This window comes from Abrus precatorius, unplaced genomic scaffold (genome assembly GCF_003935025.1).
Source record: "Abrus precatorius isolate BTA unplaced genomic scaffold, Abrus_2018 Scaffold10, whole genome shotgun sequence".
Lineage (NCBI taxonomy): Eukaryota > Viridiplantae > Streptophyta > Magnoliopsida > Fabales > Fabaceae > Abrus > Abrus precatorius.
In genome coordinates this window covers 23,298,599-23,325,084 of record NW_020874292.1, presented here as the reverse complement: position 1 = coordinate 23,325,084, position 26,486 = coordinate 23,298,599, and the positions used below count along the sequence as shown (strand labels likewise).

General features: G+C 35.4%; 2 protein-coding genes across 5 annotated transcripts; both read right to left on the bottom strand.

Moving 5' to 3' along the window:
- Positions 1-1,595: 1,595 nt before the first annotated feature.
- LOC113848829 (putative nuclear RNA export factor SDE5) lies at positions 1,596-11,936 on the bottom strand. 4 transcript variants are annotated; one of them, XM_027478205.1, is made up of 12 exons: positions 11,875-11,900; positions 11,375-11,438; positions 10,558-11,120; positions 9,756-9,781; positions 9,344-9,418; positions 3,956-4,029; positions 3,529-3,776; positions 3,031-3,113; positions 2,839-2,895; positions 2,339-2,406; positions 2,109-2,212; positions 1,596-2,000 (listed from the first exon to the last, which is right to left on the bottom strand). In XM_027478205.1, exons 3-12 carry the CDS (start codon positions 11,108-11,110, stop codon positions 1,810-1,812), a joined length of 1,479 nt encoding a protein of 492 aa, XP_027334006.1. In that variant the 5' UTR covers positions 11,111-11,120; positions 11,375-11,438; positions 11,875-11,900; the 3' UTR covers positions 1,596-1,809. The 4 variants fall into 4 exon arrangements, with proteins under 4 accessions (XP_027334006.1, XP_027333995.1, XP_027333994.1 ...); XM_027478194.1 differs by having other exon boundaries at positions 1,675-2,000; positions 3,031-3,125; positions 10,558-11,130; positions 11,377-11,412; positions 11,875-11,936; XM_027478193.1 differs by lacking the exon at positions 11,875-11,900 and having other exon boundaries at positions 1,675-2,000; positions 3,031-3,125; positions 10,558-11,130; positions 11,377-11,772.
- A 12,610-nt stretch (positions 11,937-24,546) lies between these two features.
- LOC113853007 (stem-specific protein TSJT1-like) lies at positions 24,547-26,303 on the bottom strand. Its single transcript, XM_027483436.1, has 4 exons — positions 25,930-26,303; positions 25,312-25,552; positions 25,015-25,135; positions 24,547-24,929 (listed from the first exon to the last, which is right to left on the bottom strand). Exons 1-4 carry the CDS (start codon positions 26,127-26,129, stop codon positions 24,730-24,732), a joined length of 762 nt encoding a protein of 253 aa, XP_027339237.1. The 5' UTR covers positions 26,130-26,303; the 3' UTR covers positions 24,547-24,729.
- Positions 26,304-26,486: the final 183 nt, after the last annotated feature.

Here is a 26,486-nt window from a genome sequence, read left to right as displayed (position 1 = left end):
ACTACGTTAAATTTAACTAAAATTTATAACCAAACTACTTAAATGGTGAAATAAGAAAGTCAATAAGCCTAAATCCTGTAAATTTCTTTCTTCCAAATTAGTGTGGAAAAACCTTTCATAAATATTTATAGGAGAAAAAACAAAATAAATTAAACTTATTGTATGATTTAGAATCAAATTATGTATGTCATTTTTTAAAAAATTAGATGAGAAAACTTTTAAAGAAATTAAGGTTTATAAATTTATTAAAACTGGTATTATTGCCCGTGCATTGCACAATTTTTTATAATTTTATTAAATTATTTTATTTAAAGTTAATTAGAAAAAACTATATTTTAGTTATAAAAAATATGTTTTTTTAAAACTTCATAAATATATTATTTATTAATTATAATAAAAATTATTATATCAAACAATACCACTGTAATTACATTAAATAAGATTATAAAATACTACCATTTCATTATGCTATTAATGTAGCTTATGCATTTATAATGCAATATTATAAACTATATTAAAAATAAAAATTATAAGAATTGACATGATTAAAATAAAATACAGTTTATTTTTAAGATTTTGTATAATTTGAAAAATAATTGTGACTAATATTTTTATATTTTGTCAATATTATAATAATAATTATTGTAGTTTTTAATTTTACCTTCACACTTTTTTATCTACCATTTTTTTAACTCATTCCTTTTATTTTTTTTTGTTTTATGCATTTATTATTGTATAATCTTTTACACATCAAATTTAAGTCACATTTAAAAGTAATTTATTTGTTATATATTACTGCAATAATAAAAATATATTTTTTATTTACATATGATTAAAATTAACAGAGACAAAAAATAATTGTAGGAAGCAGTAATAATGCTAAAGTATTTAGCTTGTAGATAATTTTTATAGAAATCTGACTTCAGGTGATTTTTTTAAAATTCCCAATAAAAACATGTTATACAACAAAAATAAAACTTAATAATTGAACTATGTTGGAACTAGGAGCAGTTATTCTCTTGTGAATTTTTACGTAAACATCATCACAGCCATTAAAATATTTAAATTACTTCATAATATTAATACAAATAATATTATAATATAATGAATGGCTAGAATTTTTCCTATACTTGGTTAATGAAATTTTTATAACAAAAAATCTAAACTATATTTATTGCATTGTTTGAGTAACGATAACAAAAAATGATAAAAATAAAATAAAAATATATAAATTATATTAAAAGTGTTATAAATATTATAATTTTTTTATAATTTTAAATATTATTCAATATAATAAATTTATTAATATTGAATAATAAATAAATTTATAAATTTTTAATCTTAAAAATATTTTTATTCATGTTAATTTATAATTTATTCTAATTATATAAATAAAAAATATAAATAAACGTATGCAAAATCACAAACCATGTAATATTAATATTTTCAAAAGAATATTCACCACTAAAATTTTTATAAAAAAGTGATAATATATAATTAAAAATATAGTTAAAGATGGAAAGATATAAAAGATCATCAATAATTGCCATATGAAAGATTAAAAAAAATTATATGCTTAAATAAATGAGAAAAGTAAAAATGAAAAGATATTTATTGCTTTGGGTCTCCCATATTTCAAAAATTGTAACAATTTTGATAAAAACTACATGGGGCCAAATGACCAACTCACGTCCACAAATCACACCTCAATTCCAAGTTTTAAAGTTTCACAATTGAACAATGTGTACATTGGATGACTTATCATTTGCTTAACTAATCAGACATTCGAATTACAGTCAAAACAGCATTCTATGTTTTTAGAAAACTCAATCGATTACGCTCTATGTTAGCCAGGCGGATCAATATTGTATCAGCTGTTTCTCCTTCAACCCATTTTATAGATTCCTGCTCTAATAGTTTTAATACCCGTAGTCGTCTGCGAGACCCTTTAGTGTTATCTTCATCATTTGCACCAATGATAAGCTTGAGGTACTCAAATGCTGATGGGAGAAAAGGAAATATTGCAATTACCACAGAATACAGGGCAGAAATAAATTTTACAAGAATCCAGAAGTTACACTCATCAGTAGTACAACGCCAGTACTTACATGGAATGCCAGAAAGGGAAGAAAGATGACACTTCAGTAGACGTATAGCCTCCTTTGAACCATGGTCACGCAAGTCAAGCACCATTTCTTGTGCTTCTGTAGTCCTGCCAACAAATATAATAAAAGAAATATTGTATTACCTAACATACAAATTTTCCACACAACCACCCCCCTTAACAAAGTAGAGGGAAAAAAAAAACCAATACTAATTTAGAGCAGAAGAGATTGACCTGGTTTCAAGAATCATTCTACTAGATTCTTCATCAGCTTCGTGAGCCTTGCTGAGGAAAAATTGCCCCTGTCATTACCATAGCATGAACAAATGAAATTATAAAATTTGAGTATGGCTAAGAATTTTCATTATCATTGAAAAATACGACAGTTGGAGCTCATGATATCTTCAACATCAACCAAACAAACTTTTCTTACTTCAAATAATGAAAACTAATCCTCGAAGCTCAATGGAACCTCCTTTATTATACCCTCTCTTGATTATTCAGTATTACTAATATAATCTGAATACAAGATATGCATCATTTCACACAGGAGTAAGCACCTGTTTGTTTTGGCCTTGAAAAATCAAATCTTCCATTTTCTAATAAAAAATACACTTCCTATGTGAATCTTTAACTGAGATTGATTCAGACATGCATCCCAATTATTTGCAGTGGTTTTCTACACAATTTTAAAACAAATGGACTCTGAACAGTGAAACAAATTTAGACCTTACCTGCCCTAAAAGTTTTTCTGCTTTGATTTGATCCCCCTGTGTAAATGCATCGACTGCCTGGAGTGACAAGTGACCCATGAGTGTACTTTACAGTGCCCAACGCAAAGAACCCACACCAAGTTATTCCACCTAGTAACTATTTAATGATCAAATGTGGGACAAAATAAAACCCAAACAAAGAATGCAACATACTGCTTTATAATATTCATTCATTGCCGCTCGATACTCCTTCACAGCTTTACGTGCATTCTGGTAGTCTTCCTCATCCTCTGGATCTGCCATAGACAGCATTCAGTCTTCAAATAAAATAAAACTCAACTTCAAAGCAAGATAAAATAAAATATCCATTTATTATGTAACAGGAGGTAAGAAAAAGAAAAGAGTGAATGGATTTTGCTTCTAGGAATGTATCTGCAATTCTTCCAAAATTCCAATTCTTGATCCACATTGAGACCAGTGAATCAACTAATTGCAAGGCAATCATGCTCAGGCTTAGGAAGCTTGTGCAAGTTATAGCAATGGCATCATAAAATATATTTTTTGAAGCTGAAAAAATCTCATACTAGATATATCTTGCACTCAATAAAATATAGAAACATCTGATTCTACAAAAGTCATGTTGCTCAACAAATGAACTTTAAAGAATAAAAAGAAAAGAGGAATCCAAATTACTAGAATAACATGAAGTACCATCAATATTTTCTAGCCGTGAGAAGTTCATGTCTATCTTGCATTCTTCGTTGTATTCTTTGGGAGGTTCAAACACCACATGTCCATATCGTGAATTCTTCTTCAAATCCTTTACAATTCTTTTAGGAGCCTTCTCAGGATGCCCATGATAATTAAACAAACTAGACAAGACTTCTTTCTGAAGATCATGTTTCCCTTTCTGTTGTTTATGTAATTCCATTCCCTTAGTTGAAACTATGTTTCCATCACTGTATTACGAAGCGAATACAAATTATGACCCAAAATGTGGCTTAAAAATGAGTGCTTTACGCCGTTGGAGCGTAATACCAATTTTAAAAAAGATAAAGTAGAATTCCCTGATCTTTAAAAGTGAATAGGATGTTGACAAAAGTAGTAGATATTAACAGAAACCAAAAAGAAAATATACCCTTTGGGATAATTTAAATCCTGAGACTTTTTTTCAGATGAAGGTGCTTTAGATTTTGCTTTCATATCTGAAAACTGCAAAAGGACAGCTAGCTTGAACAGCAATTAAGAATCTAGATGATCATTAGTACTTTAATATAGACATTAAGATATGATTTTCTACATAAAAGGTGAAAGTCAAAAGCTAAGAATATAAAACCATCACCAACAAAGTAGAACAAGAAGCTAGTTTTATTCTAGGATAATAATCAAGTGAAAGAATAAAAAACCTACAAAAGACGTAGACAAAGAATAATGAAAGAATTGTTAGAAAAAAATGAGCACAATATATTTTTCACAAAACATTATGTGATCCTTGCAAACAATTTGGTTATAGAAACAATTTATGTATATCATTAGACATCATTCAAGAGAAGACTGGCATGTGGCAACGACATTCACAACAGGAGGACTTGGAAATTCTGAATTCTATTCTATTTCAATACATTACAATTTACATGTATATATAGAAGTCTAATCTTAATATTTACATGAGAAAATATTCTAGAATATCTCCAAATAATCTCAGAGATAATGACAATGAATACATAGACAATAAATAGTAATAACTATGATATATCCTCAACATTCCTTCCTTAATCTGGTGAATGGATGTCTACCATTTCCTAATCTTTTAGTGAACATGTCTACTAGTTGATCTCGGAAAGGGACATAGGTGATGGTTATGAGACCACTATCAAGTTTCTCTATAGCAAAATGCTGATGAATCTCTATATATTTTTTTTCCTATCTAGTTTTATCAAATGGTGGCCATGGAAAAAATTGGTGACGGTTTTTTAACAATCTGCCATACATATGGTGGGTCATGGCATGTTTGCAATGTGGCAATGTCAGGTAAGCTGTTATTTGCATGGAGGTCACGGCAGTTATGGCAACTATGGCTGAAATTTTGGGAATCTGCCCAAAAAAAAATAAAATTATGTTTGCTGATTTGACCCAATTCCACACTGACCCAACATAAAAAAGAAATCCTAAAATGTAGACTTTCAACTTTGTTGGCCTCTTTTTTCAATCTCAGCTATGTCTTTCTCTCTTACAGCAACCTCCCATCTCCTTCTCTCACCTTCCCTGCTTCCAATGACCATGAGCTCCAGCAACCCTCATCTTCTGGTGAGTAGGTTTTTTTATTGCAGCCTTGTTTTATCCTCCTCCATTCCATTTTTCTTTTTCCTTCTCCTCCATTCTCTCTCTCTCTCTCTCTCTCTCTCTCTTCATATTTTTTGTTTCAACTTTCTTTCTTGGATTTTCTTTTTTTAGTGTTCCTTCTCTGTTTTCATCCATTTTTTATTCCAACACTGTTGCCTTGGTTTGAGCAGTAGTTTTCCTTAACATGGCCTAACAACAAGCTTCCTCAATTAGTCCTATTTTCCTAGTTTTTATCACTTTGTTTCACTTGAGGCTTGGTGGCTTTTAGTTTTTATTGAACTTGTGCTTTGAGACTTAGGCTATTATGTTATTATGAGACATATGATATTATTTGATGATTTTCTATCAATTAGATTCAAGATTTTGACACATGTAGTTAGTTTTTTGTTTTTATATCACATTCTACAACATTTTTTTATATATATTTCTAAAGAGAGAGACTCTCTCCTATTATTCACTGCTTGTAAATGTCTTTCACGTAGATCATGCACGTATTGACCAATAATGCTAACAACATATGCAATGATAGGTCTAGTATGAGAGAGGTTGATTAACTTTCACTAGTCTTTAATTTTGAACTTTGTCTACAATAGAGCTCTCCTCTCTCCTCCTATTTGGTGGCTTTGTTTTATAGTTGCTTCAGTAGCTTTGCATCCCAATATTCCAACTACCTTGAGAAGATCTAAAACATATCTTTTCTAAGAAATGAAAATTCCCTATTTGTAAGTTAAATTCCCAGATAGTACTTCAGTCTTCCCAGATCATTCATCTCAAATTGAACAATCAATTTCTCCTTCAATTTATCTTTTTAATTCTCATCATCACTTGCAATGATCATATCATTTAAATAAATTAAAAAAATGTTAGTGTACTAGTGTTTTATGAAAAAAATATGATCACCTTGACCTTGGCTATATCCTAAGGATACCATAGCCTGAGTAAATCTCTTGAACCAAGTATAAGGAGACTGTTTAAACCCATATAGAGATTTCCTCAACCTGCACACTTCCATTGACTTTGGTTACATTGAGTTGTTGCATGGCTTTTTTAATTTCTAGGGGTTAACACTTAAGTGTCCCAAAAATTTGTCCACTTTATTCGTAAGCCCTTGGGAAAATCTGTGAATAAGTTTAATCACCAAATGATTCACGCATCAAGCATCTTTTTATCCCATGGAATGATGCTGAACATATGTGAACAAGCTATGTTATTGACAAACTATTTTTTAAGATAATATTTTGAACATAGTTTAAATTTTTACAATTAGTCCAATTTTAATGCCTTAAATGATATTTTACAGAAAACAAATAAATATTTAGATTATCATGATATCATGCTTGATTTAATTTGTTAGTCAAAGTTTATCAATTTCAGTTTAATGCATTCTATTGTTTTGGTATATAAATTACCTTGATACTACTGTTTAGAAGTTAAGTTACGTGAAATATGAATTATATAAAAATAAATCACAGCAATTTTTTTTATGAATACTTATAATTGTTAATATTTTAGAATCTTCATTAATGATGTTGAATTGATACCACACCAGATCCTGTTGATTGGTGTGACCACCGGTAACAATGTGTTTGATTTGTTCCAAGTAGCGGTATTTCATATCTAATGGGGAAGAAATTCATTTGCATGTATGTGGTCCTATTATTTATCAGAGTTAATGTTTATCCTTTATTATTAAATACATGGTAATAGAACTCATCTACATGGTAACCATGTTTACTGTGTCAATTACGAAGTTTAGAATTCCTTCTTCAAATAATCTGTTTAGTAATCTAAAACAACCCATTGAAAGAACAATGAAGTTGGGAAGGTGTTTGTAACATAATCATTTCTGCATATCACCTAGAGTCATTTTGATGTTGTATTATTTGTGTATCCTTGCTTCTGTTCATATTGATTTTTTTTTAGGTGATAAAAAGGCAAACCATGGGAAAGCTTTTTAAGCTACATTCTTTAAGTAACTGGTATTATTTCTCATTTCACTGGTCCATGTGATGAGGGATCATGTATTCATTTTTTATTGTCAATCATGTTCTTGCATATTATATATTCACTTTTTATGTATGTTGTGCATAAACAATAATTGTCTTTTGAATTTTTGGCTTAATTACTAATAAACTGTCAATAAACTTAAAAAAAATTGCGTATCCCTTCTAAAAAGTTATTTTTTTTTATTATGCAATGATATTTTTGTCAGATATTGAAATACTAAGTATCATGCATATTTGCATTTGAAGTGGAGATGGAAAATGACACAAACTTTGTCCCTCTAAATTGTTCTAGAGAAAAGTTCAGAACAAGCAGTAACTCTAATAGAAAGTTCTCAACCTACACTTCAAGTTCAAGGTTCAATAGTAGTTTAAACTCAGCCAACTCAAGATGTGGAGTCAACAATTCAAGTTAGAGGAGGGAGTTGTTATGCACATATCATAAATTTGATAGTCAAAGAAGGATTTGAAGTAGTGAAAGGTGGGGTGCAGAAGATTAGGAATAGTGTAGTATATTGGAGTGCAACCCTAAAATGCTTGTCCAACTAGGTTGAATTGAACTTGTAAGATGCTTGACACTGCTATATGTTATAAGGATGTGTTTTCTCGGTTAAGGCAATGTGAGCCTCAATATACTTGTTTGCCAACTAATTCACAATGGGAATGCAGTCAAAGTTTGTGGGAGGTTGAAACTGTTCAAAAGCATAACAGAATTGATTTAACTGCAAATATTTATTTCCCAAAATTTGTGAGATCAAGTTGGCAATTTCCCAATGAATTCCCTCTCCCAATGAAATGATTCAAAAAATGGCACAAAAGATGTTGAAGAAATTTTAAAGCTATTGGACTGCAATTCATGAAATAATGGGAGTTGCTACTGTTTTAGATCCAGAAATACAAAATGGAGTTGCTTGAATTTTATTATAAAAAATTATGAGTGACTCTTTTGCACAAGTTGAAAGTATTAGGCAATTGTGTTGTGATTTGGTTTTACTATCAATTGAAAATGAATCAAGGATCTAGTTGTGGCTCTCCATGTTTAGATGTGGGTAATGTTGGTGATGATGCATTGAGTAACTATGATTTGTTCTTTGTTAAAAAGAAAAAGGCTAGAACTTCTAATCTGAAAACAGAATTAAATCATTATTTAGAGGAGGAAGTTTTACCAAGAATTGCAGATTTTGATATTTTAATATGGTGGAAGTTGAATGGAATCAATTACCCAATACTACAAGGAATTGCAAGGGATGTTCTAACTATTCCAATCTCCACTGTAACTTCAGAATCTGCATTTAGTACCAGTGGTCAAATAATCAATCCTCATCAAAATCGACTCCATTTTACTACTGTTGAAGCTTTGATGTGTGCAAGGAGTTGTTTAAGGAGTGCAGAGAATGGGAAGTAAAGTTTCATACTTTCATCTTCTTTATTACTATGTCTTATGATTTGCTTATTTTATTTTTGTGTGTATGTAAATGGTTTTTTAATTGTAATCTGTAGGTTCAGTTTGTTCAGATTGTAAATCAACTCAAGATATTGCTATTTTACTTAATGAAATGGAATATGATGATAAAAGTATTTTCTACTTGTTTTAAAAAGTATCAAATCAGAATTTATATCCAATATCTAAATTTTCTTCTACATAATATAGGTGGGTCATTGGTTGATAGTGTTGCTTAATGCTTAGAACAGCAAGATCAATTAGTTAGTAGGTTAATAGGTGAGTGTGGTTTGACTAAATATAGGTGATTTGATTTGTGGTTTTTTACTATTATGTATGGTTTACGGTTTGTGATGGAGTTTACTATCAATACATTGGAGTTTGCTTTGCTGTCCTACTTTCAAAAAACTAAAGCGGAATCTATATCACTGACCTACTATTCAGTTCTTCAAAAACTAAACTTATGTCACTTTTACATGCATTTACATCCATTGACTAATGACTATTCAACTCTTCAAAAAGCCAAAGATGAATCACCTATGCAAATCCATTTACAGGAAGTAACCCTCTCCCTTCCCTAACGTCTCTAATGAGGTGGGAAATCAAATTATAGCACCCATTGCAAAGGAATTTCAAAATTTACAAATTATAATCTCTATGACCAAACGTAATGAAAGTTGCGTAAGTAAACCAAGCAGAGCTGGGAGCATAACTATATAATCTTGGCAATCATACTTACTTTTCCTGCCGAATCACCAATAGCTTTCCTTTTGCTCAAAGCTGTAATTGATTGATCTAGTAGTTTTTCCAAGCTCTGGATTATTTCAACAGCTATTTATTAGGCATAGGTAACAAATTCTATTTCTAAAATGCACAACAAAAAACCCATGGAAATTAGAATTGACTTTAGAAAACTGAAAATCTGGGTAGTCTGAATAGGAAAACCATGATTATTAATAATTTACATGTCATTTCACTGTTTATAACAGAAAATGTTAAATAAGTGAATGATGATATCCTCGTCAGATTTACATTGTTTAAACCTACACAAGATTATCGATGCAGATTTTCTTTTTTTAGATTCTAATACGCATCCTGAAAAAGTGGGAAAAGAAAGCAAGAAACATCGACATAAGAAAATTTTTGTGTACCTTCGTCATATCATACCCACAAGTATCTGCATGTTTGCAATAAATCAGTCAGCAGTTAATACAAACTAAAGAAATAATGCAAATGATAATGTAGTTCAGCGGCCTATATGTGTTACTTGTCTCGGTCACTAAATTAATAATAGGTATAAACAATAACTGTCAGCATATTGAAGCATTTAGTAAATAGTCATTTCAATATTGTAACTAAAAGTAAGAATTGAGAAAACAAAGTAAAATCAAATTCATTTAAATAAGAGAATAATGGCACCCAAGATAGAAATTTGAGTGTTAAATTGGTTGAGTCAAGTCCAGGAAGGGAGCATTCAAGACTTGCATCAGATCAACCTACAAACTATTTGAGCTATTAAATGACATATGCAAGTCCATCATAATCATGTTCAATATAACTACATAATAATATAAAGAATTGAGCTATTAAAATGATTTGCCTTTTACAAAACTAGTTCTTCAGTTGAGTAATATATGAGGAAATTTTCTTAGAAATGATTAGCTTAACTTAGCATTGTAAGATATTGTATAAAGAAAAAAAAAATCAACACAAATGATTAATCATGATTCAACAAATCTGGTATGGCTAAGTTGAATAAACAAGAGTGGATAGGAACAACTGGAGTTTTCTACTTATCAAAAGAACAGATGACACAGAATGTCATATAATATTTAGAGAAAGGAGGTTGTAAATCAAAAATACATTAAGGAAATCTCAACAAAATGGGTCGTGAGAGAAAAACAGCTCCAATATCATTTTGAAAAAATAGCAAAAAATGCAAGAATTACATACCAAGAACTTCCCGTATCATGTTTCTGTCAAGCTGAAAGCCATCTCCAAGCATTTTAAATAAGAAATTTTCCATGTCCTGGTGAAGATCATGTTTCAAAGTATTTGGCTTGCTTTTCTCACGCCAGATTCCAGTCATTGGCAGCAAGTTTGCATCCAACTTAACTGGTTTAGTCACACCAAACGACCCATTTGCTGATGGCAAGGATCTAACATAATCCTTGCCAATAATGCTTGAAACAGCACCTGCTGAAACTGCCCGACCTTTCGGCCTTGTGTTTTTTCTTTCTTGGCAAAACTTTTCAAAAGAATATCCATCTGATGATACAGAAGACACTCCAGTCCCGGCATCTGCATCAGAAAAATGGGTGGCAGATGTTGAGGAGCTTCCCTGCATTCCATACAAAATCTCCCCAGCCAAATCTGCATCCCGGCTTGCCTTGCAATAGGCAGAAGCTATTTCTTCAAGAGAAAATACCGAGCCAAAGGCATCAAGCAAGCACTTCAATGCTTTCTCTTCATCACATTTGACTATATTCTGGCCAGAGACTTCCATCCCAATTATGCTTGAACCACACAGTAAAAAAAATGAGATAAAACAATAAAGATAGAATTTATCACTGTTTCAAAATTGAAGGCAACAGGCAAAGAAACACAACATCCCTGAATTATGCATGAGTGAGTTCCTGTGTCAAGAAAAATCAAAGCATCTGTGCTAGAATGCATGTGTGTATATGTGCATATACCCATGATTGTACTTTTCAATCAAGAAAGGTAAATTAGGAAAGAACCCCTAAAGATTAAAAGAAAGTACAATTACCACTGATAGGAGAGCGTTCGAATTGGAAAGTGAAGCCTCTGTCCGTAAATACAATTAATAAGAACTACAAAAAAGAGAGAGAAAACAAAGTTAAAAGAGCCTTGCTACCTTGGAAAATGACTCAAGCACTCAAAGTAACTAAACTAAAGGCCATCGAATCAGATTCTCAAGTCTTAACCCCTTTGTGCCATTTATTAACCTTGAAGAAAAATTATACGAGAAGAATCATCATGTTCCTATTGAAGAATTTTTATTTCTCAGATTCTAACATAAATAATAAGAACACTTAAAATTAGTAATCAAACTGTGCCCCATAGAAAGAAGATAGATAACATTGTACTCAAAGAATCAAAACGGCAAAAATGAAATGTTTGGGGGAAATGGGGGAAGAACGAAACCCATATGAAGTGTTCACAAATTCGGGGTTGCAATTCAGTATAAATAATATATATGTGAGAATCAGTGAAAAAGTGGCGAAAGGAATGAAGGAAGGAGCATACCTGGGAAAGGGTGTGGGAGAAGAGTGGAGAGTGAAGAGTGAAACGGAGTTTAGTGTCTATATATACAAGTTACAACTCCAAATAATAATTGAATGAGGACTTTGGCAAAAAGAAAATGTGCAATGGGACACAAATATGACACGAGATGCACTTCGCGCCTATCTACAACATCGATTTCTGATTTTTTTAAATTATTTTTTACTGAAGTGTTTTATTATCTGTCTGTGAAAATGCAATGTAAAAATTATGAATATATTTTCGTGAATACTTTAAATTATTTTAAATTAATATTAAATAATTTTTATATTTTTGACTTTTTTTTTAATATATAATCATAGACACGAAAATAGTTCTTTCTTTGTAAATATGCAGACCAGATTGAAACTTCCTTAGCACGTTTCTGTACAAAACAAACTACTTCGCCTAGAAGTTTTCCATTTCTCTCTCCTCGGAAGTTTAAATTAAGCCATAAAAAGGAAGAATAAAATTTGCACCTAACGATGCAAGATTTCATGAGTCATACCAGCAAATTGACTGCTATATTATTCATACCAATTGTATTATCCATACTTTGTGCAAGTTCGTTATGAATAAAAAATGTTAAATATTATCTAATAATTTTTACTATATAATATTTATTATCTAAATATATAAATAAAAATAATAAAACTCTAAAATAATATATGTGCCTTCAATAAATTTTAGAGAACTTCTAACAGCATGTTTGTTATAGCGTTAAAATTTCCATTAAATTATGGCAGGTTTTGTAATGAAAATTGAGAAAGGTAAATCGCATTTTTTTGGTATGTGATTTAAACCATGTTAAGGGGTAAACATTTTGATACTACTGTAATACTTATTCTCTTGCAGGTATTTTTCTTTCTTTTTTGTTTAAATTACAGGTAGTTTGTATGAAAGTTAATTTTATTTTTTATTTTTGATAAAAATAACTATACAAAAGTAAATATTACTATTTTAAGGAAATTCACTTTTATTTATTTATTATCCAAGCTGAGAAGTATGAAAAACTAACTAATATTCATTATTGTTTTTATCGCGTTAGTGTCTTATTGAACTCCAAAATTTTACTCTACTTTTTATCCAAGCAATGTTATAGAAAATTTATTTCATTTCATATAATTTGATTTTACTAATTATATATTAGATATCTAAACATAGTTGAATAGTGGAATTTTTATCATCTGTATAGGTTCACCTTTATTTTAAAAAAATTATATTCATAAGATCCAATAGTAAAACTATGTAGCTCTTTAAAATTTGACTGTGCATAGATAAATTTCAAATAAAAAAAAATCTTTTGTCAAAGATTATTTTATCAAAAAAAAAATTGAAAAAAATTCTATCACTGACTCATACTTCACATAATATTAAAAGATTATGACATAATAAGATTCAAAATAATTGAATTGTCTAAGTTGATTTAATTTATATACATAAAAAAATTATCTTTCCATTTTTTTCTTCTACGAATATTTATTAAAAATTTATCTAAATTAAATCTAAGTCATACTGATTAGATTAACTCATGTTCTTGTTAAGGTAACACGAGTCTTCAAGTTTCTGCTCCTGACGTCTGACGTTTTTCTAACCGTTGCTGACGTGGGAGGGTACCTGCAAAAGGCACTCCGATGCTGAAGTCAGGATTCGGTTCTGAGCAATAAATGTTATTTAATAATGAAAAGTCAACCCTTTACTTGTACTTTTACCTTCTTTATATAGGCACTATAATGGGCCAATGGGCCTGTCGAGCCAGTCTTCATTTTAGCCTTTTATTTAAAGTAAATAATATTTTAATTATTACCCTTAATTGGGTTAATTACCTTTTAATCCTGACAAGGGGTATCTGGCCTATTATGCCGAATAGGTACTCGGTTTCCTTTTCTTACAAGTAGGACTGAGTTGATATTTATCCAGTACACTAGCCCCCCAAGCCCGAAGAGGTACGAAGCGAGGGCTTTAAATATCAGTGTTAAGGCTACAATAGGTAGTCGGTTAAGATGTCTTTGACTATACCAAGAGGGGTATTCGGCTAGAGTAAATTTGAATATGCTGAGAGGGGGTATTCAATTTTTAGTGGACGAGTGATGGTAGTAGTTAAACTTGAATGTGTATCAGGTGTACACCAAAGGATATTCAGTTTAGTAACATAATGATACAAACCGAGATAGTAGATAAAAAATCATAATATAAAAATACATAATTTGTAAAGGAATATTCTAGAATGTTGGCTTTTAGGGTTTCGTCTGGCGGGTGTATGAAACGAAAGGGTGCCCAACCTTATCTGTTGATCTGAAAGGGATCTGACGGTTCAACAGGAGAGGCGTCTTTTCATTTGCCTGACACCAGATTCCCTATAAATATGTGGTGGTCCCTACATCCATTTTCTGCTCTGTACCAAAACCTGCACATTGTTGCTCCAAACTGAAAAGTGTTCAAAGATCTTCAGCTTTTCTTCCATACCGACTACTTGTAAGGTGCGTTTTAATTTCTCACTTCTTCTTCTTTCATGGCCGAACCTATTGAGTGGGAGGATTCTCTGTCTGATGTCTCGGGACCGAATACTGTCGAAGTAGACATTATGAACAGAACCGAGGGGAGTAGCGATGTTTCATCTATATCAAACAAGAGGGCTGAAGAAGCACAGGTCAGGGAATGCAGCAACGAAGCCCAGTCGTCTTCTTTGAGTGATACTGACGCTTCTGAACCCTTACTGAGTACTAGTCCCCCAAGGGAAATACAGGTGTTTCCCCCCTGTACAATACCTGGATATGAGTGGGTGCATGGTGAAGTGGTCGCGTACTTTTCTTGTTTTAGGAGAAATAAAAGTCTTCAACTCTTTGTAGATAATTGTGATATTTCTTTGTGGGAGGTGTCTGATCCGTATCCAATACACCTCAATCCCTGCCAAGGAGACGAAACCGAGAACCCTGACTTTGTTTTCCTGGGAGGTGTTGGAATGGCCGACACCTTCTTTATGTATGAATAATGTTTAGAGAATTAGGTATTAAGCTACCCTTTAATGACTTTCAAATGGGAGTTTTAAGGGTTTTAAATGTAGCGCCGACACAACTTCACCCAAATAGGCGGGCGGCAATGCAGGCATTTAGGATACTTTGTAAATTCCATTATATAGAACCTAGTGTAGGCTTATTTCTTCATCTCTTTTGTACCCGCCCATCAGACTTAGCAAGGTGGGTATCCCTAATAAGGCAACCTGAGTTGCCTTTGTTTAAACCTTATGCTTCGTCTTTTAAGGGCTTCAAAACCAGATACTTCAAGGTAACCGTGGACCCTATAGGTAGAAATTATTTTTTTGATAGCGAGAATAATCCTCTCTTCCCCTTTCATTGGACTCGGGCACCTCGCCGATACGACATATTCCCCGAGGACATGTTGTCGGCTAGAGAATTATCAGACTTGGAATTTTTAAGTCCTACCCTGGGATCTACCTGCCCGACACGTAATCCTCGTACTCAAGTCCCTGCTTCCTCGCTGAGATATGGAGGATATGTATTGTCTCGTTTTTAACTTGTATTTGGAATCAAGTTGTATTGATTTGACTTGTTATTTTTAATGCAGGCTTAATGGCTCAACGCGGTGTTGATGTACCGACCTCCCGTCGTACTCTGAAGCAGAGAATACCGAAAGGGACACCAATTGAGGAACATCGTCATCCTCAAATTGATCAACTTCCTGAAGTACCAAAGCCTTGCCCTCCTCCCCGAGACCTTGTTCTTGCTGAAGGCCAATCCAAGAAACGCAAGGACAAGGGCAAAGGCAAAGAGCCCGAGAGGGAGAGAAAGAGAAAACATGCCCACTTGGGTGGGCCGAGCGGTGTAGAGGGGGCCCGCAAGCAAACTCGAGCCGCGGCTACTGAGGGGGGAAGCAGTTCCTCCAACCCTGTAGTTCCTCTAGAAATGCTTGTCGAGGGCTTCCTGACAACCGGAACTCATACCGGCCGGCTGGCTGCTCCTAACCTGTTGTCTGATTCGGGGAAAGAACTGGTCAACAGCATAGAATATGAATCGTTCTGGCGCTGCTATGCAGAACTTCATGTACGATTAACAGCAATGCTCCGAAAGCTAGTTGTGGATCCAATTCTTGAAGTTAAGAAGTTAAAAATTGCCTATTCGGCTTCTGAAGAAGCTTTGGCAGAGAGCAGAGAGATTCAAGCCAGTCTTAAAGAGACCATTCAATCCCTATAGGGTCAGGTTAATCAATACAAGGAGCACTTCCGGATAGTGAAGGACCGGGTTCCGAGGAAACTTTGAGGGTCAAGGAGGAGGAAATGGAGTCGTTAAGGGTGAAGTCTTGTCAGATGGAGGAGGCCCTACGGGCCAAATCTACCTAGATGGAGGAAGCCTTGGCATTTGAAAAGCAAAGGGCTGAAACCGAGATGAAAGCCTTTGTCGAGAAGTGTTCTCAGCAAGTCGCTTATGAACATGAGTCCGGTTTTAACCATGCAATTCGCTAATACCATGGATTCTGCCAAGTTCCGGCCGATTTCCATTTTGACATCACGAAGGACTTCTTTGGCGGCAGGTTTATTCCTTACAACGAGGTTGATGATGATGTGGAGCCTGATGCCGAAGCCCCAAGACGAATCGTCGATAATGAAAATGTTGCTAATCCTAGGTAGCCGGTCCTGATGCCGAGGAAGGGGAGGAAAATTAGAGTTGTTTTCTTTGTATTCATGAGCCATTAGTGCTCAAATTTTGTAGCCATTAATTTTGAAATAGAATCTCTTTTTTCTTCTTCTCTTGTACTTTGTATTCAAAACTTGGTTATAAGCGATTTAACCTTGACCGAGTAAGGGTGCGCAGGAGGGAATTTAAATAGTTCATCTTTAACGAAGTAAAAAATATTTGAGTAAATTCTAATAGCGATTCAACCTTAACCGAATAGGAGTACTCGGGAGGTGATTTAAATAGCGATTCAACCTTAACCAAATAGGGGTATTTGGGAGGTAATTAATTAATTCGACCTTAGCCAAATAGAAATACTTGGGAGGGAATTTAAATGATTTATCCTTGGCCGAGTAGGAGTACTCGGGAGGGAATTAAATTAATTCAACCTTGGCCAAGTAAACACTTGGGAGGGAATTTTAATGATTCAACATTGGCCGAGTAGGGGTACTCGGGAGGGATTAAATTAATTCAACCTTAGCCAAGTAGAAATACTTGGGAGGGAATTTAAATGATTCAACCTTGGCCGAGTAGGGGTACTCAGGAGGGATTAAATTAATTCGACCTTGGCTAAGTAAACACTTGGGAGGGAATTTAAATGATTCATCCTTGGCAAGTAGGGGTACTCGGGAGGGAATTAATTAATAAAAAATGAAGTACTTGAAAGAAATGTTGATTCATAAAAAACTGTATAGCTGAGAAGAAGTATTTTATTGATGAGGTGCCTCATTAAAAACCTTCCCAGGAAAATCCCTTTTCACTTTCTTTTAAGAGGATAAAACCTGGGGGAGGAAAATAGTACACCGATTACAAATTACAAGCTTTTAACTGTAATAATGCTTTAAGTGTGTAACATTCCAGGTCCTCGATATTAGTTTTCCTTCTAATGTTTTCAACTTGTATGCTCCATTGTCTAATCTTGCCGCTACCCAAAAGGGGCCTTCCCAATTAGCTGCCAACTTCCCTTCTCGCCGATCCCTGCGTGCATCTCCGATTACTCGCCATACTAAGTCATTTTCATAAAATTGTCGTGGATTGATTTTGGAGTTAAATTTTCTAGCCATCATTCTTCTGCTCGCCTCAGTCATAATGGCTGCTTGGTCACGCATCTCATCTATTAAGTCCAGGTTGACGGCCAGAGCCTCTGCATTAGCCGATTCTTCGAAACTCTCCCTTCGAAATGAAGGTTCTCCAATATCTACCGGCACCATGGCATCAGTACCATAGGTAAGCCAAAAAGGAGTTTCCTTTGTTATGGTTTGCGGCGTGCACTGATAAGCCCATAGCACCTCGGGCAGCTTTTCTGCCCATTCTCCTTTTGCCGAACCCAATCTTCTTTTTAATTCATGCAAAATTACTTTGTTTGCGGCCTCAGCTTGACCATTAGTCTGAGGATGCTCGACAGACGTAACCCTGTGCTTGATATGAAGCCCTTCCAAAAATTCATTGAATCGCTGATCTGTGAATTGCAATCCGTTGTCTGTTATTAACGCATGAGGGAGACCGAAACGTGTGATGATGTTTTTCTAGGTGAATTTCTATACATTATTGGCCGTGATGGTAGCAAGGGGTTCAGCTTCAATCCATTTGGTAAAATAATCCACAGCGACAATTAGGAATTTATACTGCCCTTTTGCTAAGGGGAAAGGACCGAGGAGGTCCATACCCCAAATGGTGAAGGGCCAAGGAGAGCTAATAGGGCGAAGGGTGTCAACATGTTGATGTAATTGTGAACCGTGTTGTTGACAAGGAATACATTTCTTTACAAACACATGGCAATCTTGGGAGAGTGTTGGCCAATATCACCCAGCTCTGAGTATTTTTGTGGCCATGGTTCGTCCACCCAAATGGGTACCACAGATTCCTTCGTGAATCTCCCTCATGACATAGTTTGCCTAGTTGTCGTCAAGGCATTTAAGCATAGGTGTTGAAATCCCTCTTCTGTACAAGTCTTTGCCGAGAAGGAGGTATTTAGTTGCATGCATTCTTATTTTCTTGGCCGAGTCTAGATTATTTGGCAGGCTGCTATTAGTAAGGTATTGGATAATGGGGGTCATCCAATTGTGAGGCACATTTTCTACATCCAGGCACTCTTGTTTAGCTATGCCCGGTTTAAGGATTTCCTGGTGAATGACGCTTTGTAATTGGCCAGGTTTTCTTTGGCTGGCTAACTTAGCAAGCTTATTGGCTTGTTCATTCATTGCTCTCGGGGTGTATCAAACACATACTTCATCAAATTCAGCTTCTATATTTTTAAATTCTTGGTAATATTGGAGCATGACCGAGTCCTTCACCTGATATGTTCCATTGACCTGTTCGGCCACTATCTTTGACTCACTCCAACAAGTGACACGTTTTACTCCCACATCCCTTGCCAATTTGAGGCTAGCTATGAGGGCTTCGTACTCAGCGTGATTATTAGAGGCTTTAAATCCAAACTGAATGGATTGTTCAATTGTTACAGTGTTTGGGCCTTCAAGTATAATTCCTGCTCCACTACCGGATCTGTTTGATGATCTATCAACATGCAAGTTCCACATATCCCAACTGGTGTGTGGTTGAGCCGTGAATTCATTGATAAAGTCGATAAGTACTTGAGCTTTAAGGAGGCGTCGACTTTCAAAGTGTATATCAAATTGGGATAATTTTATTGCCCATGCTACCAACCGACCAGCCAACTCAGGTTTTCTTAAAATTTTAAACATTGGACAATCTGTCCGTACCACCATCCGATGACTCTAAAAGTAATGTCTTAACCGACGAGCTGTGTGGATTAGGGCAAGCACCACTTTCTCCATTAATTGATACTCGGGTTCGGGACCTTGGAGTGTTCTGCTAACGAAATATACAGGAGCCGGTTTAGGCATTTCTTGAAGTAAAACCGAACTGATGGCGTTATCTGATATGGCCAAATAAACAATCATGTCCTGATCAGATTTCGGTTTTGTTAACACAGGCGACGCTGCTAGCATATGCTTGTATTGGACGAAGGCGACCTCACATTCGTTGGACCAAGCAAATTTTTGGGATTTCTTTAATAATTCAATGAAAGGCCGAGACCTCTCAGCCATTATTGGCAAGAATCTAGCGAGGGCTGCAATCCGCCCGGCCAGTCGTTGAACCTCTTTGACATTCCGAGGGCTGGCCATTTCGATGATGGCTTTACACTTATCAGGGTTTGCCTCAATCCCCCTTTCGGATAACATGAAACCCAAGAATTTATCATTGGCTACACCAAATGTGCATTTTTCAGGATTGAACCTCATACCATGCTTCCTGGCTTCGCCGAATACCTCCTCCAAATGGTCGAGATATTGCTTCAATGCGAGGGATTTAACCACCATGTCATCGACATACACCTCCATGCATTTACCCACTTGTTTCTCAAAAATTTTATTCATGAGTCTCTGGTATATCGCCCATGCATTCTTTAAACCGAATGGCATTACACGGTAGCAAAAATTTGTTGAATTTGTGATGAATGTCGTTTTCTCCTCATCCGGGGGATACATACGTATTTGATTGTATCCAGAATAAGCATCCAAAAAGCTTAGTACCCTGTGACCCGTTGCGCCATCAACCAGGGTATCAATGTTTGGTAGGGGGTATGCGTCCTTTGGGCATGCTTTGTTGTGGTCCGTGAAGTCTGTGCACATTCGCCATTTACCATTGGATTTTTTAACCATGACCACGTTGGCTAACCATGTTGAATACCTGACTTCTCAGATAAAGTGGGCCTGTAGCAGCTTACCCGTTTCTTCTTCTACTGCCTTTACTCTATTACTGCCAATCTTCCTTTTCTTCTGAGCTATCGGTTTGGCCCCCTTATAAACCGATAAGTGGTGACATAGAAATGCCGGATCGATGCCAGGCATGTCCGAAGCTGACCAAGTAAACAAATCAGCGTTATTCAGCAATATTTCCTGAAAAACCTGCTTTTCTTGTACATTCAACCCGACCCCCAAATACCTTACTTGTTCCGGTTTTGATCCAAGTTGGAAAGGCTGCTTATTTTCATTGGGCTCAACCCGACACCCCTCATCTGTTCTAGGATCCAGTTCCACATCCAATTCCTCTCCCAGCCGAGGGGATACAATGTTGACATCTCGGCTGCCCCCATGGAAAGGCTTAAGACGTAGACTTGCAAAATAACATTCTTTAGCTATCTTCTGATCAGCATGAACTGTAACGATTTGGCCTCTTTCAGATGGAAACTTCATGGCCAAGTGTGGAGTGGATACTATAGCCTTCAACATGTTTAGGGATAGTCTGCCGAGTAGTATATCATAGGAGGTATTCGCATGCACCACAAGATAAGTGACTTTTACTCACTTTCCCTCATGCTCTGACCCGAACGAGGTATACAGGTCAATGCAGCCCCGAGTCTCTACTCTTTCTCCAGAGAAACCAACCAACGGTTCATGATATTCTTTGAGCTCTTCTTCTGGGATGCCTAATTACTTAAACGTATTCCAGTACAGGATGTCAGCCGAGCTCCCCTGGTCAATTAGTGTTTTCTGGACGGTGCAATTAAGAATATCTACACTAATGACCATGGGATCGTCCTGCACTAGATCGACTCCTTGAAAGTCATCGTCAATGAATGTAATGGGGGGTCCAGATTCTGCTTCCCAATGAAACATTATTGACAGAACGGACCTGCCTGAGATGCCTTTTCCTGGCCGAATGAGCGGGTCCTCCACCTGCAAACCCTCCAGCTATGGTATTAATCACCCTTTTAGGATACTTCTCACGTTCATCGTATCTTCTAGCTGGGAGTTCCCTGGACCTACTCCTCTGTCATTCAAATCTTTTGTCATCGGATCTGCTCGGCGATTCAGGGTATTGATCTCTTCCTCTCTTAATTTGACCGATGGGATTTGTCTGTACAAAATCTTTTAAATGTCCTTCCTTGATTAATTCTTCAATCTTATCTTTCAGCGATGTACACTCCTCAGTGGTGTGACCCCTATTCTGATGATATCGGCGAGACTTGCTTTTATCTGCCCGAGGAGGGGTGTTGGCACGTCTAGGCATTCTCAATATTTCTGTAACCAATGTCTGATCAAGTACTCTGGACCTACTAGTGTTGAGCGTAGTGTAGGAAGGGTACTTAGGTCCTTGGGGCGGCCTTTCAAGTTCATTTCTTCTCTCATTTCCCTGCCTAGCCTTGAAAACTTCTCTCTTGTCTGTATTTTTTGAATTGGACCCTTGGTCCATCCGTACCTGGTTTTGGTACTCGGACAATTCTTCCATCTGCATATACTTTGCAGCCCGGCTTCTTAACTCGTCTAGGTCGACAGGTGATTTTTTACATATCCTATTAACGAAAGGTCTTGGCTTTAAGGCCGTTGTGAGGTGGTGCATGGCCACTGCTGGCACTAAGTTATGGATCGAAAGGGTCACTTTGCCAAAGCGTTCCATGAACACTATAAGTGACTCTCCCTTTTCTTGGCGAATGTTGACCAGGGCCAAGAATGTTAAGGGATGAGGTCAGCTTGTGGCGAACTGCAAGTTGAACCGTCTTGCGAGTGTTGCAAAAGAGTCGATGGATGAAGGGGGGAGTCGGGTGAACCAACTGAGTGCAGGTCCTCGGAGTGAGGTGGAAAAAATCCTACACCATAAAGAATCGTTCTCGGTGTAAAGACCGACTTGGGTTGTAAAGACATCCAAATGTTCTTTAGGGTCAGATGTGCCATCATATTTATCTATTGTTAAGCCTCTCCAATTATCAAGCAGCTTAGCCTCCAGTATATGGTGAACAAATGGGCTTCAGCTTACGAGATCGTCTCGATCATTTTTAGCTTCAGATTGATAAACCTGTTTTGATTTCTCTTGCAGCGCCGAGGATTCCCCTTGATCCTGGATGATAGGTGTATTTTGGGAAGGGATATGTGTTCTAATCTCCCCTCTCAAGCTAGCATTTTCCCTTCTCAGAGCCGAGAGCTCTAGTGCATCCTTATCTCTCTCCCTTTTCATCTCTGCCATTTCTGCTTTGAGCTGTCTTAGTACAGCTAAAAGGCTCTCATCGATCCCTCCTTGCATCAATACTTCAGGTGTCAGTTCATCTGGTGTAACATTCTCCAACTGTTGCCGAGAGGTTCCTCCCTGTTAAACATGTCCTTCCTGCTAGCTTCTCGTTAGTACCATGTTTAATTCTGAAAAATAAGGTTAATCGTGCCCCACGGTGGGCGCCAAAATGTTCTTGTTAAGGTAACACGGGTCTTCAAGTCTCTACTTTGACATCTGACGTTTTTCTAACCGTTGTTGACGTGGGAGAGTACCTGCAAAAGACACTTTGATGCTGAAGTCAAGATTCGATTCTAAGCAATAAATGCTATTTAATAATGAAAAGTCAATCATTTACCTGTACTTTTACCTTCCTTATAAAGGCACTGTAATAGGTCAATGGACCTGTCGAGCCAGTTTTCATTTTAGCCCTTTATTTAAAGTAAATAATATCTTAATTATTACCTTTAATTGGGTTAATTATCTTTTAATCCTGACAATGAGTATCCAGCCTATTATGCTGAATAGATACTCGATTTCTTTTTCTTATAAATAGGACCAAGTTGATCTTTATCCACTACAATTCATTTAAAGTAAACGTAAAAAAGTTTAAAATGGTAATGAAAATTACTGTTTGTTGAGATATCTATAAATTATTATAATTTTTTATTATTTTAAAAATTAAAGAATATTAACGTTTTTTTTAACTAAACTAATACCTCGTAGATTTTACCGGAGCTGTAAAGAGATCATCGTATAAAATAATACTTACATGTAAAAACTAATATTAACACAGATACACACACTATTGGCTTTTTCCATTTCACAGCAGCAACCTGAAGGTGCAATACTACCCAAAATACAAATTCAGCAAACAAGTGATGGCTTCTATCTTCAGTTTTTCTTGTCTATTTCTGCAACTATTTCTCTAATATTATATCATTTCATTTTAATATTTACGTTTATATGAAAATACAAAAAAAAATGTATATACATCTTTTTAATCGGTATCTTTAAGGAAACAAAAAAATATAATTTTTTTATATTAAAAATCATGTTTTCTTTTAAAGAAAACTTTATTTTTAATAATTATATATATATATATATATATATATATATATATATAATTTGTTGTATCCTTAAAATTTACATACGCGAGTATATTGCATGAATAATACTGAATACATTAAACCATGATGCGAGGCTTTTTAAGAAGTCTACACACTAACTTCTTTCGCAAAAGACGGGAAACATACACGTTTTTCTTTAGTCACAGAAGCAACATGATAGCTAGTTAAATGCAGAAAAACCGGTTTCAATCTATCACAAGTTTGCACTTGGTGCGCCATTTTCTAGTCCTCAAACCATGCAATTGAAAGTCTTGGAATTTGATATTTAAACACTAGACATTCACAAATCATGGAGCAGCTAAAAATGGCCACATCAAGATTGATAACATACTTGGGAATTTTACTCATTCTAAGTGTGGCATTTTCCTCTGAAGCTAGCAGGCTCCCTCCACCTTCAGGCACAGACCCTGATTCAGGTAAGCATGGAGATGGCACTGGAAATCCAGGAAGTGAAAAGGGTCCTCTACTTTGTACACCTCTCAATTGTGCAAGCCCCAGTGGATTCTGTGGTGTGACATACATCAACTTGGAACCTGAACCCGCCGGCCACCAAAACAAACAACACACTATGGCTATGGCTATGCCCCCCATTTGATTACTAAATTGATCCAAGATATTAAATTCTTAGCATGATAACTAAGTGAAGTCTATGAAACTGAAATGTGTATGGATTTGACCATCTGTAATAACGGCTTGTACTTCAATATACTACCTATAATGAACATCAATATATATATATATATTGAAAAATTATGGAAAGGAAAAGAGGGAGCATAATTAAAGATGATGTATAGCAGTATTGCCTGCATCTTACATGACTGATTCTGCTGAAAGAGTTACTAGAAGTAACATACATTAATTCTACCACGCAACTCTAAAGTTTTTGCAGTGTCTATTACTTGGGGGTAAAATGGAGAAATGCATCTATCCTACAAACACAATTTCTTGAATATATTTAGTTATTATTACACCAAGTTTGAATTTATTCATACTTTTTGAACAGTGATCAACTATTCTCCCTTGACTTCAGCAGCACCAGCCCAATTATCTGCACTTCCAGTGCGAGGAATGCTGGGAATCTTTGTATACAAGTCCACATGAAAATACACACTCAAGATGTTTCCACTGTCATCTTCATGCACAACACCTCGAACCTTATGCAGTGGATGATCAAAGCTTGTCAACCCACTTCCATTGATGAAAATGCAGCCTGCATTCCAATTGAAGAATTGAATGAAAATTACAATGCATCTCTAATGATTTAGAGAGTGAATAATTAGTAAAGTTGAACTAACCCGGAGGAAAAGGTGCACAAGCTTTTCCACAACCCTCGCTAATGATTTTAGGGTCATCAGAACAGACTAAGGATTCATCTCTTGCCAATCCCCATTGAAATTCCAAACTTCCTTCACGGTCCTAACATTGGCAGCAACGATGTTAAAACCAACACTAACCAAAAAAATCAAGTAGAAGAGGCTTTTCTGACACAAACCTCCAAGCAAGCAGGTTCATTAAGACAAGAATACAACCTTGGCTTAGAGATTAAAACAAAGTCAAAAGGTAACAATTTGTCATGAGAAGTTAGAACTCACCCTGGCTACAAAAAGGGTGTTTGTTCTTGCATCAAAGATGATGAATGCAAATTTTCCATCAAGATGTTTAACAACTTGGTCAGGTGGGTAAGGAGCTCGATCTCTCAAGGTCTTATAGGCTTCCACCACAATCATGGCTTCTGTTGCTTGTCTTGGGAGGCCATAATGATGTCTAAGGTCAGCAATGTTTGCTAGAGTTCCCACAAAAATGCAGAAGATATCATCCAAAACAACAATGGACCTGAAATATTCACAGCAAAGAGGAATTAGCCAACTCAGAAAAAGAGAAATTGTTGCAATGACACGGTTTTCTATAGATTGAAACAAAACTACACATCCAGTTGATTCCTGAGTCAAGGGTAGAGACAGATTTAAAATATAAATACAGGTATCTTGTTCTCTGATTTACCGTCATACATAGTAGCTATGTTTTAATTGGATGCCATGGTTTCCAGTGTAATTTTGGTTGAAACGAATGATTAGAGTTCAAATCTAAGAGCATTGAACTTAGAGTACTATTAGATACATTTTTCTTATAGAAAGTCATTAATTTCATAGCCAGTGCATATACGTGAGAAATAAAAATAGAAAAATAAATTATATACACTTAGGATCTACCTGGGGTGTATAGGACTTTCGTCTTGATGGGACAGAGCCATAAAATTCCCATGTGGAAGGTTATAAACTGTAGAATCTGGCAACAAAGATTGAAACTTGTCAACAATTTCTTTTGGGGTCTTTGAATCATTGGATCCCATTGCCGGAAGCCTCAGCTCCTCCGGTGGATTTCCAATGGCTTTTGCGAACACCGCCAACATTTTTGCTGGTTAATTTAGCAAGTTCAAGGGTTCTTCACATTATGTTATCCTCAAATATGGTTTAATTATAGACTTACATAGGACAGTGGGGCTTATCATTCAACTTTTTTTGGTATGAAACCATTAAAAAATTCATAAGCTTACAAATAGTGGCATTGGAAAACATGTATGTGGCAAGCTCACAGGACGTTTCAGTTTACGTGGTGATACGTGTAATAATACATAACCAAGATATACGTTACATGCAGAGATAGTGCCAAAAGTCATTGATCTGTCTACAGTTTACTCCAGTCTTGAAGACTAGTCCAATTAATGTCTGAACAATTATTTTAATTGTATTATTAAACATTTACTAAA

Coding starts and splice junctions, on each gene's coding strand:
- LOC113853007 (XM_027483436.1), bottom strand. CDS start 26,129: ATGTTGGCGGTGTTCGCAAAAGCCATTGGAAATCCACCGGAGGAGCTG. Junction 25,553..25,929: donor GAAAGTCCTATACACCCCAG/GTAGATCCTAAG, acceptor TGAATATTTCAG/GTCCATTGTTGTTTTGGATG. Junction 25,136..25,311: donor ACACCCTTTTTGTAGCCAGG/GTGAGTTCTAAC, acceptor TGCCAATGTTAG/GACCGTGAAGGAAGTTTGGA.
- LOC113848829 (XM_027478194.1), bottom strand. CDS start 11,110: ATGGAAGTCTCTGGCCAGAATATAGTCAAATGTGATGAAGAGAAAGCA. Junction 4,030..9,343: donor TTGGTGATTCGGCAGGAAAA/GTAAGTATGATT, acceptor GTCCTTTTGCAG/TTTTCAGATATGAAAGCAAA. Junction 3,777..3,955: donor GATTTAAATTATCCCAAAGG/GTATATTTTCTT, acceptor TTCGTAATACAG/TGATGGAAACATAGTTTCAA.